Source organism: Peromyscus eremicus, chromosome 1 (assembly GCF_949786415.1).
Source record: "Peromyscus eremicus chromosome 1, PerEre_H2_v1, whole genome shotgun sequence".
Lineage (NCBI taxonomy): Eukaryota > Metazoa > Chordata > Mammalia > Rodentia > Cricetidae > Peromyscus > Peromyscus eremicus.
Window position 1 is genome coordinate 99,264,267 of NC_081416.1, and position 18,790 is coordinate 99,283,056.

At 52.0% G+C, this 18,790-nt stretch overlaps 1 protein-coding gene across 1 annotated transcript; it reads left to right on the top strand.

The window, feature by feature from the left end:
• Positions 1-1,818: 1,818 nt before the first annotated feature.
• P2ry2 (purinergic receptor P2Y2) lies at positions 1,819-18,590 on the top strand. Its single transcript, XM_059270382.1, has 3 exons — positions 1,819-2,218; positions 10,166-10,365; positions 16,493-18,590. The coding sequence occupies exon 3, from the start codon at positions 16,497-16,499 to the stop codon at positions 17,622-17,624; it is 1,128 nt and encodes a 375-aa protein (XP_059126365.1). The 5' UTR covers positions 1,819-2,218; positions 10,166-10,365; positions 16,493-16,496; the 3' UTR covers positions 17,625-18,590.
• The last annotated feature ends 200 nt before the right edge of the window (positions 18,591-18,790 follow it).

The following is an 18,790-nucleotide window of genomic DNA, read 5'->3' on the forward strand; positions in this document are numbered from 1 at the left end:
GTCTGCTGGATTCAGGGATCCACACAATCTGACTTAGGGAAGTGTCAGGGAACCTCGCCTCCCAGGATTTTCTGAGCGGGGATACTCCTCTGACTGGTGAAGCGCAGGATGATGGGCAAGACCCTAAAGAAAGACACTGAGTCCGAAGAGCGAGTAAGGACTATTTAACACGTTGTGCAGAAAAGCAGACCGAGAGCCAGGCTTGTTAGCCCATGCCTACAATACCAGCACTCAAGAGGCTGAGACAGGAGGACTCCTGTGAGTGTGAGGTCAGCCTGGCCTACACAGGGAGAGCCTAGCTAAACAAAAACAAAACAGAACAAAACAAAACAAAAAAATTAAAGAAACCACAGAGGAAGGGAGAGACTGGGGCTCAGAAAGTGGTCACAGAGAAGGTGAAGGAAGACTTGAGTCTGAGTACACGGCTGTGAGGTCCTCTGAACCTTCCACCTGTTCCTCAGGCGTTACTAGGTCACCTGACACGAAAGCTCAGATGTACCTCAGGGATGTCGTTTCTTTGGCTATAAAATCAGGAATTGGGTGACAGCAAGTGCAAAGTCCAAGACTGGCCACCGGCCACACTGTGGGTCTTCCAGAGGCTGGGATCAACCCTGGGTCCCAGGGGAAGCGGTAGGAACAGCTGAAGGCCTGGTGGCTCAAAAGGGAGACCAGGAAAACAAATCAGCTGGGGCTTCCATAACCAAAAGTACTTCCTCGGGCACTAGGATCCTAAAGCCGCAAGTGTGGCTGTAGAGATACCCAGGTCTCTGGGAGCTGCCTGTACCAGCTCTGGCAGTCAGCAGCGGAGGTTAGACAAGCTGCCTTCGTGTCTCCTAAGTGAAGGCCCCAGGAGGCTGCAGAGAGGCTCAGCCACACAGCTCTGTGTGTCCTCCCCGGACAAGGCTGTCACTCTGGTCACTCTGGACAAGGCTGCAGCCAACACCCCTTCTGGGCCCCTCCTGGGGCTGGGAGCAAGGCTCTGGTCAGCTGATACACAGCTAGCAAGGCCTACAGCCCTAGGCAGAGAGCAAGCTCCCCGGCCATAGGAAAATGCCTGTTCTAAACGTGGCCAGACTCCAAGGATGGACAGTGAAAGTAGGATCAGGAGAATTGCCGGCTCCATTTCACAGAAAATGAGTCCTTGAGTGGGACTGTCGGTACTAAAGCTGGCCTAGAGCTTACACTCCAGATTCCTGGACCAGAAATGGGAGGGTGCAGACCCTCGTGCATCCATCCATTCACAGGACGGCTGTTGAGAGATGGCTGATGTGGTCCTTGCCCTACTGCGCTCAAATTAGGACTGGGGCATAAATAGGGTTCATGACTACAGACGGTCTTCAGGGCAGGGCAGAGAGAAGAACTGAGGCAATACAAGATGAGAGACCAAACTGAACAGGAACTTCGGGGACCTATTGGTGAGGTGAAGTGAGAGCGAAAGCAGATGGAGGCGCTGAAAGGGGTAAAGACCCTTCCCGGTACCGGAGCAGGTCCATCCGGAAGTGAGATGGGCTAGGGCGGCAGCGGAGGGGAGGCAGCGGAGGGGAGGCTACGGGTTAGCATAAAGATCCATCGGTGGGCCGCGACAGGAGCCACGCCAGCACCAAGCAAATCTTGTAAAACTTGGGCATCTCTGAAAACCTCCCCTCTGATCCGGTGAGCGAGGCAGGTGGCCTCTGCCCAGCCAGGACGGTCACCTCCCTCCCCTCCCTGCTCAACACCCGTGGCGGACACGCTGACCCTGCGGGGCGGTACAGCCAGGCCGCGTCCCCAAGCGGGTGACAGACTGGAGGCATCTGTCCCGGACGGACGGCTCCAGCGTCTGCCCAGAGTCCGCCCCGCCCTCCTGCTTGCCGCCCTGCCATGGGGTACGGAGCCAGGCTGGGTGGGGCGGGGACCGCGGCTCTTCCAGGCACGTGGGACCCTGCGCGACTGGGCATGGGACTCGGGGACCAGGAACCGCGGCTGTGGCTCCTGGAGGGGACCAGCGCATCGCGGAGGTGAGGGGGGCAGCCTACAGGGGAACGGATGACGGGAGAGGTCGCCACCGGGTGCGGCCTGGGGACTGGCGCTCCAGTCGACTCAGGGCCGGGCAGGAGAGCCCATTACGTGACTCTGTCCTGCCGACCCCGGCTCCCAGCCCTAGTACTGAGCAAAACTGGACGGCGAGAGCCGGCTGCCGGTGCTGCTGAACTTTGTCTCCTCTGGAGCGTGGATCTTGGTGAGTGACACCCTGGTGTGTTTACCAGCGTACTGGGGAAATCTGTGTGTTCGTGGGCGAATGCGCACACCCCTGGGGTGTGAGTGGCTGAACTTGAATTTGTCTGTGTGTGTACCCCTGAGGATAAGTCTGTGGACAGAGCCCCGGGAATCCTGAGAGTTCTTGTACTTGCGTTCCTCCCACCCCCAGTCACTCTGGGTGGCCCGCTTGGGGGCGGGTGGGGGCGGGTAGGTGAGATAGGGAAGGCAGTGGCGGCGGCGTTGGAGGGGTGGTGGTGGTGCAGTTTCATGTTAGGACAGTTAAGACTTTAATCTGCCTGGAAACTTTTAACCTGGCAGGTGGTGCTGTAGGAAGGATCAGATAGAAGAAAGACAGTGCCCACCCCAGTGTGTGTGTGTGTGTGTGTGTGTGTGTGTGTGTGTGTGTGTGTGTGTGTCTGATCTCCAGGAGCTAGACCCAAGTGTAGATAGATCCTGCTGGGAACTGTAAACTAGCTTTTCCAGTTTGGGGATTTACAGGGCTAGGTGACTTCTGTTCTCAGAAAGTCATCCCCAGAGTCCGTGGGTGGGCAGCCTTGTTTTGGATTTGGATCAAGTTTGGAATAACAGCTTTTGAAGATCAGGTGGGGCCCCAGGGAAGTGTCAGTTATCTGCGGGTGGGAGCGGGAGGAAGGAGAGTCTGAACGGGCAGCCAGTGCCAGTCCGGTCCAGCAGGAGGGATGGGGGCAAGCCCTGCCATAGAGGCCTGCCACTCTTCTCCATGCTTCAGATTCTCCTGGGTTTTGAGGAGATGGGAAGGTTGGCATTCTGAGCAATCCTGAGAAATGGCTGCCTAGCATGCAGAGTGAGATCGTAGTGTTTCCAGTACCCCTCTTGCCCACACTCCCCATGAACCAGTTGAAATCGTGAGGACATCACCAAGGCCTCATGGGTGACACCATGAGATCTTTAGTTTCATGACTGAAATCTTTCTTTCATTTTATTTACAAGTGCTTATGCTCCTTATTGGAATGTCATTGAATTGTTACTTGTTACAGTTTACAAAAATTCCTCATTTTCTCCTCCTAAAGACTCCATGAGAAAGGAACTGTTACCTTTATTTTGTAGATGAGAAAACAGAGAATGTCTTGTCCAAGGTCACCAAGCCAGATAAAACCTGGGACTCCTGCCTACCTGCCCCAGCTGAGGCCCTTCCCAGGCAGGACCAAAGCTTCAGGATGAGGCTATGACACTTGTTTTTAGGCTGAAGGGAATTTGAATACCAGGTTCTCACTGTGTAGCCCTAGCTGGCCTGGAACTCACTATGTGGACCAGGCTGACCTCGAACTCACAGAAATCTGCCGGTAACCTAACTCAGAAGCTCTGGGATTAAAGGCGTATACCACCGTGCCTGACTGCCCCCAGGAGCCTTTCTTTGGGGCTTTCTTGTGGCCTAATCACCCTTCCGGGTTAACTACCATTATCCCCAGGTCTGCTTATAAGACCAGGAAGACCTTGCTGACCCACCGAGTAAGAAGTGTCCTCTGATGGCATCTCTTCTCTCCCCTGACTGCCGTCCCTGGGCCTGTCTGTGCACCCTTTAACCCATACTTTCCCGCTGAGGTGCCCTTGGGATCCTAAACCACCAGTGGGGCCTAATGGGGAGAACCTGGCTGCAGGACTCTCCTTAATCTCTAGAGAAGCCAGTTAGTTGTGTTATGAAGCCGGGCCATGGCTGCCTTCTCATTCTGCCCCATTGCCTGGCACAGACGGGGCACGTGGCAAGTGCCAGGAAGTATTTTGGAAATGAGCGACCAGGTGCAGTGGATATTCAGAAGAGAAAGGCCTTGTTTCGTGAAGAGCCACCATAGTGGGTTCACCCCCCACCCCCACCCCACACAACACACACCCGCACCTTTAAGACAGGGTGTGTGTATGCAGCCTAGACTGGCCTTGAACTCAGCCTATAGAATGTCATTATAGCCGGGCAGTGGTGGCGCACGCCTTTAATCCCAGCACTCGGGAGGCAGAGCCAGGCAGATCTCTGTGAGTTCGAGGCCAGCCTGGTCTACAGAGTGAGTTCCAGGAAAGGCGCAAAGCTACACAGAGAAACCCTGTCTCGGAAAAAAAAAAAAAAAAAAAATGTCATTATAATGTCATTCTAATCCTCCTGCCTTCACCTCTTGATGAATGCTAGGCTTGTAGGCGTGGACCTGTTTTATTTGGTGCTGGCAATCAAACCAAGGGCTTCTTGCATTCTAGGTAAGCATTCTACCAACTGAGCTACATCCCAGCCCTTCAGTGGAGAGAGAGAGAGAGAGAGAGAGAGAGAGAGAGAGAGAGAGAGACAAAGACAGAGACAGAGACAGAGAGACAGACAGAGAGAGAGAGACAGACAGAGAGAGAGAGAGAGACAGAGACAGAGACAGACAGAGACAGACAGAGAGACAGAGAGAGAGACAGACAGAGAAGCTCCTCCATCGCCCGGCCACCCAGACCCTGAGGCCTACTTGAGTCTTGCTATAGAATGAGTAGCAGGATTCCCTGATGCAGAGAGAGGCATCCTAGACTTTGCTGGACCCAACACGATCCTCTATTTGGGGTCCTGTCACTGTCACTGCCGAAGAGAGGCCTAGGCACTGGGCCTCCCTCCAGCTTGTTCGGATACAGCCTCCTGGAGAGTGCGCCTAGCCTCCAGTTCATTTTGTTAGACTTGCCCAGGCCTGGACTTGGGTCAGGAAGGAGGCTCACAGGGAGTCCCGGAGCAAGACACTAGCTCTTCTGCCTGTACCATTATATGTACAGTCTCCTCCGCGGTCGCCCACCCTCCAAACTCCCTGGCGCTAACTGCTTTCCACATGGTACCATCTTTGTAAGGGTCAGCTCTGAAAATGCCTTCCCTTTTTAAGTGGGAGAACAAGCTCTCAGCTTGGCATTTGAGCCCTTTCATATGAATTCCTTGGCCCCCACACATTCCATGCCGCCTAACCCTCCAAGCCAGCCACACATGATCTCCTGGCACTTTCTCAATAGCCTGTACCCTCACCCACTGAGTCTTAGCTTGGGTATCCTCCCTCCCTATCTCCATCTGCTTGACAACCCCAGGTTATCTATTAAGAGCAGCTCCTTGGGGAAGCTTCCACTGACCACCTCCCCAAAGTCAAGTTGTCCTTGTCTCTGTGACCCCTGAGTTCCCTGTCCCTGGCTTCCCTTTGGATATAGTTAGATCTCCCAAGGTGACCTATCCATGCCTGGGTCTTTTCCCAAAGCTTGACTGGACACTCCTCAGAGGGTCTGGCAGAGTTCATCCTCTGAACCACGCATTTGGAGACATTGACAGGTGCTTGCTGGAGCTTTGGGGCTCAGAGGACTGTGAATTATGATTGTGGTACTCTAAGCACAAACTCCCGGGGTTCTGAGAGTCTTAGCCAAGGCTTTTTGGAGCCACAAGAAACAGAACTTCAGACACAGCACCTGCTTTGGCAGGTGAACTAAAGGGACAGCATGGGATTCCGGCACTCCTGGGATTAGACTCGGAGAGGCACTGACCTGGGAATATTCCAAAAGTGCTCAGAGGAGACGGTCTGTCTCACAACCTCCTGTGTATCCTGAGATGAGAACCTGGATTCTCCCATCTCTTATACTTCCTGCCCCTCCCCGAATGATCACGGCTTGGACCATGACCTCTCTCTCTGCTGGGGACCCAGAGCAGGACCGGTGATGAGAAGAAGTGTTGTAGGACCCTAGAATTCAGCCTTTTCCTGCCGTGACGGGAAGCTAGAGCCTGCAAGTCAGGACTGTGAGCATTTTGCTCCCCGTGAGCCCCCACCCGCATGGCTCCCTGGTCTTATTTGTTCTTCATGAGCGCCCCATGGATCTGTGACTCTTCCAGTTTGACCGGTGGAGAGCTCATCATCAGGCACTGGGCCTGATTAGACCCAGATGCACAGCATCCCAGGCTCCAAGCTGGAGCCTGAACCCAGTGTTCTTACTTCTTGGGTCTCGCTGGAGGCACTCCGGTGTACTTGGCAGGGGTGGAGTCCCGGACCTTGTGGTTCTGAGCCCATTAGCCCGTCTCTGGAGCCCTGTACTGCACTCAGCTGAGCTGGGCCAGGTAGAATCAGTAGTTTGGAGACCTGCCCTGGCTAGGTAGGCCCTTTCTCCTTAGAGTCCCAGGTTTGTGCCCTGTGGAGCACTCAGTGCCCTCTCTGCCTCAGTGAGTGCTCCCACAGCTGAGATCTTGGGAGCTTTAGGGAAAGTGCCGCAGAGCACAGGGGCCTGCCAGAATGGAGGTCTCACACCACGAAAGCACCATATGATACCATCAGATGTCACCCCTGAGCTGGGTCCCCAGGCTAGGCCTGGTGCTCAGTGCTCTTGGTGTAACACACCAGGCACAGCTGGAAGAACTGCTGACCTCTAACCCCTTGGAGGACATTTGGAAGGGGACAGGCAGGGACTTGTAGGCTCCTAATCCTATGCTGCCTGGATTGCCCTGTCTGCTCAAACCACGGGGTGCTCAGCAGCTCAGGTCATCTTGCCCAGATCTGTGCTCTCTCTTCTTCCCACCCACCTGATGATGCCTACTCATCTTTCTAACCACAAGTCAGGTGCCCTCTTCTCCAGGAAACCTTCCCCAGTGGGGGCCTCCCACCGCCACTGCCGCCTTTCCCAGCAGGGCCTCCTCAGCTTCCTTCAGCCCTGATCATCCTGAGTTGTCATTGTCTGCTTCTGGGTGTGCCTCCCTGACCTTGACAGTGAACGTCTTGAGATTAGGGGAGAATGTAATCTCAGAGTCACCCAGGACAAATCTGGGAGGGCTCTGGACCTACTTCCTCCTGAAGGATGGGTCTGGGAGTCCGAGGCACTGATCTTGTGTTAGCTTGGCTGTACCCTGCCACTGTAGCCTCGCCCATAACTCCTGCAGGACTATTTGCCCCTCTCATCTTTTGGGGGTACCCCATCCCTCCTGTCTCTAACCTACACGGCAGCCTCCTCTCTTATTATTCTGTAATGTGTGTGTGAAGATTTTGCTCACAAGCAAGTTCTGTTCTGTGAAGAGGAGATTGACATGTGGGCTGTGAGATTGACAGCTCTGTCCATCCAACAGCTGGGAAGGACAGAACAGATTCCCCGCCCACCCTGTGCTCTCTCCTCCGTCTTCATGCTGTTCTAAGCCCAGGTCCTCAGTTCCCCTCTCAAAATCTCTTCCTGCATAGGCAAGTAGGTAGCAGGGGTCTCTGGGGTGTGATAAGACACTCTTTCCTGCCAAGCTGGACAGGGTCCACCAGCCTAGCAGGTGGCACATTCCAGAGCCACCCTAGTAGAGGAGCTGGAATGTCGTCCAACCACCCAAGAAAGTCCGCTGCCAGCTTAGAAACAGCTCTGCTTCCTCCTCTTGGCTTTAGACTTACTAGCCTGGGACAAGTGAGAAGGAACCAGTCTGGAGTCAGCAGACCTCCTCTGCTGGAGGTTTAACAAAGGCAGAGCTTTGGGGTGGGGGTGGGGGTGGGGGGCGTCAAAGATGAATGGCCAGGAAGCTCTCTGGGGATGGGATCTAGACATTGCAAGGTAGGGTAGGAGGTAGTGGTCAGGGGCACAGCAGAGCTCCATGCTGTTTGCTAGTTTTGTGGCCCTGAGGAGGTTATTTTAGCCTGTTGAAACCTCCAGATTAAAAATGAAGAGGTTTATGAAGCCACCTAACATAAAAAAAAAAAAAAAATGGGTACAGAAAATGCTCACTTCTCACCACCAGGCTGATGGTAGATGATAAGGGCAGTTGTCACTGAGGGAGATGGAACCATGCGACTGCTTCAGTCGTACTGAGACAGGAGGATGAGGGACAAGGTGAAGATGGCAGGGACCAGTTCAGCTAGGACCTTGAGGGCAAGGCTGAGGACCTTGGATGTTACCTGACAGTGCCGGGGAGCCATGGAAGGGTTTGAACTCAAGGGCATGTGTTCAAAGGTAGGCATTAAGAAGACCATGTGACTGGAGAGTTGAGGCTGGACAGGGCAGAGGGAGGCGAGGACGGAAGCAAAGAGGATGGTGAGTGGTTCAGAGGGAAAGCTTAGTCCTATGTCTCTACTTTGGTGCAAAGAATGTACAAGCACGTCTAAGGAACTCCACTGGTTGGACTGGTAGGACTTGGTGAGTGGTGGGCATCAGATGGGGTGGAGTACTGGTAGACGGGAACCTAAGGGGATGGTAGAGGCCCTCGGAGAAAGTGGTGTGCTCTACCTTAGCTGGTTGGTCAGGCACCTCCTGAGGACAGACCTCGGGGAATGCACCTGGGTGGGGCAGGGTGAAAGGGGGAACTCTTTCGTCTTGCCACCAGACTCTTGAGCAGACAGCCAGATAGCAACGCACACTCTGGCCGGTGTCAGCCTAAGATGCCAGGGCCAGGCGAACCCTCTCTTGGTCCTACATCCTGCAGCCACCCATTTTCTCCTGCTCCCCATCTTTACACTGCACCTCCAGCCTGGGGCTCCACTCCCCGATGGCTGAGAAGGTTAGCAGATGGGAAAAGATATTCGGGGGCTGGAAACATAGCTCAGTGGTAGAGCACTAGCCTAGCAGACTTCAGTTCCTGGGTTCAAACCCCAGGACCAAAGAAAAAGGGGATGTGTGTGGCTCAGTTGGTAGAGTACTTGCCCAGAATGCTAGAAGCTCTGGGTTTTCTAGCCCCAGCACTACATAAACAAGGTATGGTGGTACACACCTATAATCCCAGCACTTAGGAGGTAAGGGCAGAAGGATCAGAAAGCCAAGTTTATCCTCAGCTGTATAGTGAGTTTGAGCTCAGCCTGAGATGTATAACACTCTTTCTCAAAAGAAAAAAAAATTTTTTCAGGAGGCTCCTCGTGGGTGCTGGAGGCTCCTGGTGGATGCTGGGACCTGTCCATACAGAGGGGTCCTTCCCTGAGGCAGCTATCCTCTGTCTAGCAAATTCCCTGTGTCTGCTGTACATGAGGGGCTTCCAGCTCAGCTCTGTCCTTGAGTTTCCTCCTCCGTCAAATGGGAATTCAGCTGAGGTAGCTTCCAGGGGCTGTAGCAGGCCCCATCTAGACCATGTCAATATGTCCCCTGCATGTGCACATGAATGTGAAAGTGTGTGCTTTGGGTGTCTGTGTGCATTTGGACCTGTGTGTGCGTGTGCGTGTGCGTGTGCGTGTGTGTGTGTTGTGTGTGTGTGTGTGCGTGTGTGTGTGCGTGTGTGTGTGCGTGTGTATGTGTGTGTGTGTTGTGTGTGTGTATGTGTGTGTGTGTATGTGTGTGTATGTGTGTGTGTGTATGTGTGTGTGTGTGTGTGTGTTGTGTGTGTGTATGTGTGTGTGTAGGTGTGTGTGTGTGTGTATGTGTGTGTGTGTGTGTGTAGGTGTGTGTGTGTGTATGTGTGTGTGTATGTGTGTGTGTGTGTATGTGTGTGTTGTGTGTGTGTGTGTGTATGTGTGTGTGTGTGTGTGTGTGTGTGTGTTTATAACAGCTGTGGAGGAATGTCTAGATGTGGAGGGAAGAGGAGAGGCTCAGTTAGACACCTGTCCTGGCAGAGGTATGCTGGCGCTGCCGTGCACTATGTACCCGGCCAAGAGGGTATTGACTGTTTCCTGCTGTGGGGCTGGAGTGCAGAATCGGGGCCAAGGGAAGGGACACTGGAGACTTGGTTCCGCTCTGAAGCTACTAGGGGAGATCTTTCCCAAAGTCTCCTTCCTGTGAAAGGGGGCGCCTCAGAAGGAGGCTATGAACAGCCCATTCCTGGAACATATGAGCTAGCAGGAGATAGCAGGGTGTGTGGGCGTGCAGAGGGCACTGTGACCACGACAAGCACACCGGGTCTCCTCTTGGCTTCTTTGGGGCCACAGTCCACAGTTAAAGCCGAGGAGGCGATTTGCGGGAGAGAGCGAGCAAGCATGGCCTGGCTGGCAGATTCTGAGCCCACATTTGTGTCTTCATCTCTGGGTGTCTGCAGGAGCCCTCCAGGCATCTGCTTGCCCTGAAAAATGCTGAAGGCTGGGCGCGGCCCCAGGCCTGGGAACCTGCTCTTCCTGTTTCCTGCCTCAGTCCCAGCAGCTGGTCCAGGCCTGAGCTTTTATGAGTGAAGAACCGGAGCAGACACTGAGCATCCTCGCCACACCAAGAGCAGGAGCTCATCAGGTCCGGGTGTGTGAGGTGGGTCACTGGTGGGGAGGCTGGGCGTTTTGTATGTGTGTGCATTGAATTCTGCTTACATCAGTGGGGTCCGAGGCAGGGACCCTGCTCTGCTCCTCTATCCCAGGCTCTGTTTAATTCAGGCTCTGCAGCCAGACAGCCCTTAGTGTCAAGCCTAGTTTTTCCAATCCCTTCCAGTAAAAGCAAAACAAATAGCTTAACGTCTGTGTAGGTATTTACCAGGGACTGAACGCTGCCTTGTGGGAGCTTCTTAAACCTAATCAGATACCTACTGAACAGAGGGGACTGCAGAATGTGGCACTGTTCAGACTGAGCCAGAGGGGGACAGGGAAAGTATGGGGTTGCCTTGGCCGCTGACCAACCCCAGACTGTTTCCCTGGCTACAGCATAGAAGGGCAGGGCGGGGTCTTCTGCGTCCTGTCAGTGTTCAACAAAAGAGGTAGCCTAAGGATCCCTCTGCAGGAGAAGGACTTGGGTGGGCTGAGCACCATGATGTGTGGGCTCAGCTCCTCTGGGTTCCCACAGCCTCTGATGCATCATTTACTCATTCATTCATTCATTCATTCATTCATCCTTTCTTTCTTCCAACAACTGCTTGCAGGTTGGGCCTCTTGCTGGGCTGTAGGTACAGAGAAAATTATCATGTGGATCCAGCCTTCCTAGAAATGTGTTGGAGTGGGGGCTGAAAGACAAATCACCATACGGCTGGAGAAATGGCCTGAGGGTCTGGTGGACTGAGAAAGTTTCAGTGATAAGGGACATTGAGAAAGAGCCTGGAGAAATGAGTGGGATGAGTCTTTACAGGATCGTTCTGGAAAGGTTTTTGAGACAGTCAGTACGGTGTGAACGAAGGTGAAGAGGTCTGGAAGGGCTCTCTAGGGCTCACTTCTCCATTAAACTGGGCGTTCTTGGGACACTGCCACCCAGAACTGGGCATAGCAGAGCCAGCCAGTGTGAGGGGGCCAGTGACCAAGTCAGGCAGAGCAGTCTCTGTGGAACTGAGGTGAGGTCTCAAGGGAGCAGAGATCAGGAACTGGTGCTCAGGGACAGCAAATGGGCTTTAGTGAGTTGGCCCAGAGGAGAGGACGGGCAAGGTCAGTCTGGACCAGGGCCATTGTAATAGGGTTCTCAGCTGGCCTGGAGGGCAGAGGCCAGGATGTCTTAAAACAGGTGGAAAGGGAAGCTTCTTGGTTCTGGGGACAAGGAAGTTTCCACCCTGCCTCTAAGTGTCAGAGATTCCACCAGCTGGGAACAGCAGGAAATTAGCGATGTTGACTAGAGAGAAGGCAAGGAGAGGCCTGATGCGGCCTGTGTGTGGAGACCAGTGGTGGGCAGGGACAGCACAGCTGTGCAGAGGTGACAACGGTCACAGGTTAGAAGCTACTCCGTCTTCTCCCGAGGGAAGGTTGGGAACTACCATTCTCCAAGGGGGAATTTGACACCTGAGAGGGAGGGGGCTTCTCACCTGGGACTCTCATGTAGAGTCTGTTGTCCTTCAGTCCAGGGCACTGCTCCCTGCCTGCAGCTGTGAGCTGCTGCTGTCCTTCAGTCCAGGGCGCTGCTCCCTGCCTGCAGCTGAGAGTGAGCTGCTGCAGTCCAGGACGCTGCTCCCTGCCTGCAGCTGTGAGCTGCTGTTGTCCTTCAGTCCAGGGCGCTGCTCCCTGCCTGCAACTGTGAGCTGCTGCTGTCCTTCAGTCCAGGGCGCTGCTCCCTGCCTGCAGCTGTGAGCTGCTGCAGTCCAGGGTGCTGCTCCCTGCCTGCAGCTGAGAATGAGCTGCTGCAGTCCAGGACGCTGCTCCCTGCCTGCAGCTGAGAGTGATGTGGTTATTGTCATTTGTTCTGCTTTGCTTTAAACAAAGAGAATGTAGATTGTGGAAAAATGAGAAAAGAATTCCCTAAAGTGTAGCTAGAGTTTTCCTGCCTGGCCCACGGTCAGGGCAAATCTCTCTCACCCGCCAGTCCCACAGCCACTCAGACCTGACCAAGTAAACACAGAGACTTATATTGGTTACAAACTGTATGGCCGTGGCAGGCTTCTTGCTAACTGTTCTTACAGCTTAAATTAATCCATTTCTATTAATCTATACCTTGCCACATGGCTCGTGGCTTACCGGCATTTTCACATGCGGCTTGTCATGGTGGCGGCTGGCAGTGTCTCTCCAACCCAGCTTCCTGTTCTCTCAATTCTTCTCTCTGTTAGTCCCACCTATACTTCCTGCCTGGTCACTGGCCAATCAGTGATTTATTTATTGACCAATCAGCAACACATTTGACATACAGACCATCCCACAGCACTAAAGTGCCTCCAAGGGAGGAACACTACGGTTTAAGAACATTTTGTTGTTGTTAAAATTTCTATTTCTTGGAGCTGGAGAGATAGCTTAACGGTTTTCTTGCAGAGGACCCAGGTTTGATTCCCCCTTGGCGGTTCACAACCATTTATAACTCCAGTTCCCGGGAACCAGATGCCTCATTCAGGCTGCATGACCGTACACGTATATTCCAAACTCATGCACATAAGTTGCTAAGCTACTATTTCTTGGCTGGAGAAAGGCTCAGTGGTTAAGAAGTGCTACTCTTGCAGAGGACCCTTCACCCACATGGTGCCTCACAACCATCCCTAACTCCAGTTCCAGGGATTCTGACCCACCTTCTAATCTCTACAGGCATTAGGCACACACATGTTGCATGTACATACATGCAGGCAAAACATTCATGTACATTAAATAAATAAATAAAGAGGTTCTTTACTTATTTTGAACCTGTTCAATAAGATAAGATTTAGCCACACAATCTTGTTCTCTGTAGCCATACAACGTTATTATTTCAGGAAAATGAAGGCCAAGGAAGCAAATTATCCACTACTTACCACATTCTGTTAGGTCAAGTCTTGCCTTAGGCCCCTTTGGGCAAAACTTTTCTACTCTAGCCCAGGCAGAGTTGCTATTTTCTCTTTCATCCACCTACTTTACATTTGTGATGTCACTTGTTCATTTTTATTTTATGTCTGTGAATGTCTTGGGTGCACATGTACACAACGCACATGTGAAGGTCAGAGAACCACTAGGGGTCCTCTGATTGACCTTGGATTGACCTCAGTCTTGGCAGCAAGTGCCTATTGCCCTCAGAGTCATCTCACCAGCCCCCCACTGTTTGTTTTGAGACAGTGTCTTTCTGTGTAGCCCAGGCTGGCTTCAAACCCCTGCTACTCTCCTGCCTCAGCCTCCCAAATGCTGAGATGGCAGATGTGGGCCTCCTCACACTAATCTGAAAGAGCTCTTAATGGTCACAGGATGGGATTCAGAGAGGAGGAAAGGTGTCCGCCAGCCCTCCAGGCATTCACTGTCCACTGGCTGCTCAGGCCCTGTGAATAACAGGGACAAAGTAGAAGACCCAAAGAGGGTGAGAAGGCAAGCTTCGCAAAAGGTACCGGGAGGCCTGAAGAGCTAAATTTGCTCCTCCAAGGAAACCTCACGCCTTCCCTATTCCAGAAGCAACCCTAGACTTTCCTGGACTCTTCAGAAAGGTCACTGCTCCATCTGGTTGTCCCCTCACAGGTGGAGAACAGGATTGCTGTATGCAGATGTAGAGAGTGCCAGAACATAGTAGTAATACTTGAAAGAAAGAAAGAAAGAAAGAAAGAAAGAAAGAAAGAAAGAAAGAAAGAAAGAAAGAAAGAAAGAAAGAAAGAAAAAGTTGAGGCTGGGTGGTGGTGGTGCATGCCTTTAATTGCAGTACTGGAGGTGGGGGAGGTGGAGTAAGCAGAGACAGATGGGTAGTTCAAAGCCAACCTGACCTTAACCCTAACCAGGACAGCCAGGTTTACATGAAGAAACCTTGTCTTGAAAATCTGGGGGAAAAAAAGTTGAACAAGGGGTCAGAGAGATGTCTCAGTGATTAGGAACACTTGTTGCTCTTGCAGAGAACTGGGGTTCTGTTCCCAGCACCCACAAAGCAGCTCCACAGCTTCAGTTCGAGTGACTCTTCTGACCTCTGCAAGCACCAGGCACACACTTGGTGCACAGATCTACACACAGGTGAAACACTCAGACACACACACACACACAATTTAAAAAGAAAGTTAAACAAGAAACTGAATGATGGAAGGAGACCCTTGCAAATTTTCCAGCCCTCAGAGAATAGAGGAGGCCTGCTGGATGCCCAGGCCAGAGAAGCCTCAGTGGGCAGTGGTGCTGGGGTACAGAAGAGGGCCAGTCTTTTTTTTTTTTTTTTTTCGTTTTATAAAATCTTCATTGACAAATAATTCACATAGTGTACAATTTGCCTGTTTGCACAATTTGATAGACTTTAGTCCAGGATCCTCATAAGCCCATGACACCATCACCACTTTCTGTTTTAGAACATCACTGTCTTCAATTTCATATACACATATGTATAGTGATTACATTCTACCTTATTTTTTATGTATATATATTTATAATTTATTTATTTATTTAATTTTCTATTATCAGCTTGATACAGTATAAATTCTTATCCTAATAGTGAAATGTTTCATTGAGTCTTGCCCAGTAATTGAGTAAAACCAAAACTTAGTATAAGCCACAGTCATCCTAGGGTCTCCCCTGCTATATAGCCTCCCTGGTTCTGTGGGTTGCAGTCTGATTGGTCTTTGCTTTATATCTAGAACCCACTTATGAGAGAGTACATACCATGTTTGTCCTTCTGGGTTTGGGTTACCTCACTCAGGATGATATTTTCTAGTTTCATCTATTTGCCTGCAAATTTCATGCTGTCATTGTTTTTCTCTACTGAGTAGTACTCCGTTGTGTATTTGTACCACATTTTCGTAATCCATTCTTCAGTTGATGGGCATCTAGGGAGGGCCAGTCTTGAAGCCACTTCCTACAATCTGAAATTATACCCCTTTGTATAGTGGACTTTGTTTGGACAGCCAGCTCCTGAATAATGAATGACACAGAGTCTTTTTATTAATTATGAAAGCTTGGCCTTAGCTTAGGCTTGTGCCCAACTAGCTCTTAAAACTTAAATTAACCCATTTATATTAATCTACATTCTGCCACATGGTTCATTACCATACCATATATCCAACTTCCTCCTCGTCTCATGGGCGAATCCCCTGCCTCTCAGATTCTTCCCCTGAGTTCTTAATCTCTCGGGAAGTCCTGCCAATCCTCTCCTGCCTAGCTATTGACCAGTCAGCTTTTTATTAAACCAATCAAAAGGTGCTTTAGGCAGGCGAGGTAAAACAGAGATGTCTTTACACAGTGTGGTCAAATATCACAACTCCTCAACTCTCTGGAACCTCCAGATCTCAGTTCCAAGGCTCTGAGTCCTCCATCTTTTTTTTTTTTTTTTTTTTTTTTTTTGAGCCAAATTTGAAGTACACTTTATTAAATACTGGCCAAGACGATGGGCATTGGCCAGGTCCATGCCTGGGATTCCCAGAGTGTAGTCCTCCTTCTTGAACTCTATGGTCCAGGGGTTTAGAGCAAGGATCAGCAGGTTCTAGAGTAAATATTTTAAACTCTAAAGTCCACATGACCTTGATGACACCTACTCGACTCAACCGACTCCAATACTGCTTCATTTACGAAACAGCTGACGGGCGGGAGTCAGCCCTCAGACTATCTTTGCTCATCCTGTTGTGAGGTTAGAATCATGTGATGTTAGTTTTCACGGATCTAAGGAGTTTGAGGCTTTAGGAGACTCTGGGTCCAGGAGAGGTACAGATCACATGACAGTAAAAGTTTTGACTTGGGTAAGCAAGTGGGTTTTTGTTTTTTGTCTTTGTTTTTTGTTTTGTTTTGTAGACGATCTGTTGTTGTTTTGTTTGTTGGTTTTGAGACAGGGTCTTACTATTAGCCCAGGCTGACCTCTGACTGACTATGCAGCCCAAGGAGGTCTTGAAGTCACAATTCCGCCTCTGCCTCGCAAGTGTTAGGGTTACAGGAGTGTGCCACCACATCTGGCTTAGGCAAATCTTTAGTCTGTGTGTTAATGGGGTATGAACCCAGGGCCTCCTGCATGCTAAGCAAGTGTTCTGTCACCAAGCTATACCTCCTACCCTAGGTGAATCTTAACGAAGGGACGGCCTCTCAGAGCACCAGTCCTGACGGCTTCCTCTCCACACCTCCCTTTCCCGCAGGGCCATGGCAGTAGACCCAGACCCCTGGAACAGCACCATCAATGGCACCTGGGAGGGAGATGAACTGGGCTACAAGTGCCGCTTCAACGAGGACTTCAAGTATGTGCTGCTGCCCGTGTCCTACGGCGTGGTGTGCGTGCTCGGACTGTGCCTGAACGTCGTGGCTCTCTACATCTTCCTGTGCCGCCTCAAGACCTGGAACGCTTCCACCACGTACATGTTTCACCTGGCCGTTTCTGACTCTCTCTACGCAGCCTCCCTGCCGCTGCTGGTTTACTACTATGCCCAGGGTGACCACTGGCCATTCAGCACGATGCTCTGCAAGCTGGTGCGTTTCCTCTTCTACACCAACCTCTACTGCAGCATCCTCTTCCTCACCTGCATCAGTGTGCACCGGTGCCTGGGTGTCCTGCGCCCTCTGCACTCGCTGCGCTGGGGCCGGGCCCGCTATGCCCGCCGTGTGGCTGCGGTGGTGTGGGTTCTGGTCCTGGCCTGCCAGGCACCTGTGCTCTACTTTGTCACCACCAGTGTCCGGGGGACCCGCATCACCTGCCACGACACCTCGGCCCGAGAGCTCTTCAGCCATTTTGTGGCCTACAGCTCCGTCATGCTGAGTCTGCTGTTTGCTGTGCCCTTTTCTGTCATCCTGGTCTGTTACGTGCTCATGGCCCGAAGGCTGCTCAAACCGGCTTATGGGACCACAGGGGGCCTGCCTCGGGCCAAGCGCAAGTCTGTGCGCACCATTGCCCTGGTGCTGGCCGTCTTTGCCCTCTGCTTCCTGCCTTTCCATGTCACCCGCACCCTCTACTACTCCTTCCGGTCACTGGACCTCAGTTGCCACACCCTCAATGCCATCAACATGGCGTACAAGATCACGCGGCCATTGGCCAGCGCCAACAGTTGCCTTGACCCTGTGCTCTACTTCCTGGCAGGGCAGAGACTTGTCCGTTTTGCCCGAGATGCCAAACCACCCACAGAGCCCACCCCCAACCCCCAGGCTCGTCGCAGGCTGGGCCTGCACAGGTCTCACAGAACTGACACCGTGAGGAAAGATGTGTCGATCAGCAGTGATGACTCAAGACGGACAGAGTCCACACCAGCTGGGAACGAGACTAAGGACATTCGACTATAGGTCAGAGCCCTTCAGGCGTGTGCTCGTTCTTGAGGGGAAGCTGTAGGGGACCAAGGCTTGTTCAAATGGGCTGATGTCCTCCCACGGATCATCAGCAATTCTCATGTGGCAGGGGCTGGGCATACTCATCCTGTGGTCCCAAGAGCAACAGGACCCCAAAGTCCCCAGTCATTTGTATGTGTGAGCTGGGAAATCGTATTTTAAGAAAGGTAGTGACACCTGGCTCCCATACAGACAGCTGCCATTCCTGCCAAGGTTGGGGTTCAGGCAGGCTGAAGTTCAGCCTCCTAAATCCAAGAGAGAAGCAAGCCCAGAGAAGACACAGCGGAGTCTGGGCTAGCTACCTGGACTAGGAGTGAGATCACAAGTGACTAGAGGACTCTTGTGGGTAAGCAGGACTGAGTTCCCATGGTCCCCTGGGATGGACCTGGGCTCTACAGTGGACTCCACTCGGAAGAAGACCCTCAGGCCAAGAGACAAACACCTGAGAACTGATTTCAGATCCATCTGGAGGCTTCCCCGGGCTGGGAGCCGGGTGGAAACCGTAACTTATATCATAGGCTGTGCTGCCTATTGGGCTGTGCTTTGATGCATGGTCAGAGGACAGGGCACGGCCTGGAAAGCATCCATCACCTACACAAAGGCCTGTTATCTCTGTCATTTGCCTTCCAACTACTGCCTCCCAGGAGTCTCCAGGGATCCCTCTTCAGATCCCCAGGTCAACCCTGCTTTTAAGCCACTTGTCTTGTGTATTGTACTATGCCAAGGTGGAGAAGAGTCAAGTAGGGTTCTAGTTCTTGGGGTCCCCCAGTTCACACAACTTCACATGTGCAAGTAAATGTCAACTATTTAACTGACCTGGGAGGGGGCCTTTATTTATGGCACAGCCAATTGTTGTGGGGCAAGTAACATTTCAAATTACCAACACAGTGGCAGTCTCTTTGTAAAATTCCTGAAAATCAACAACTGGTTCTTTCTTGTGGGAAGGGGGGGAGGGCGTTGTTGGTTAGAAGGGATCTCAGGTAACCAAAAGTGGCCTCCAATTTGCCATGTAGTTGAAGCTGACCTCTAACTCTTTACCTTCTTGTTTCCATCTCCAAAGTGCTGCGATTACAGGCAGGTGCCTCACCTGTCCAACGACTGATTCTTAAAAGCAGGTGCAGGGT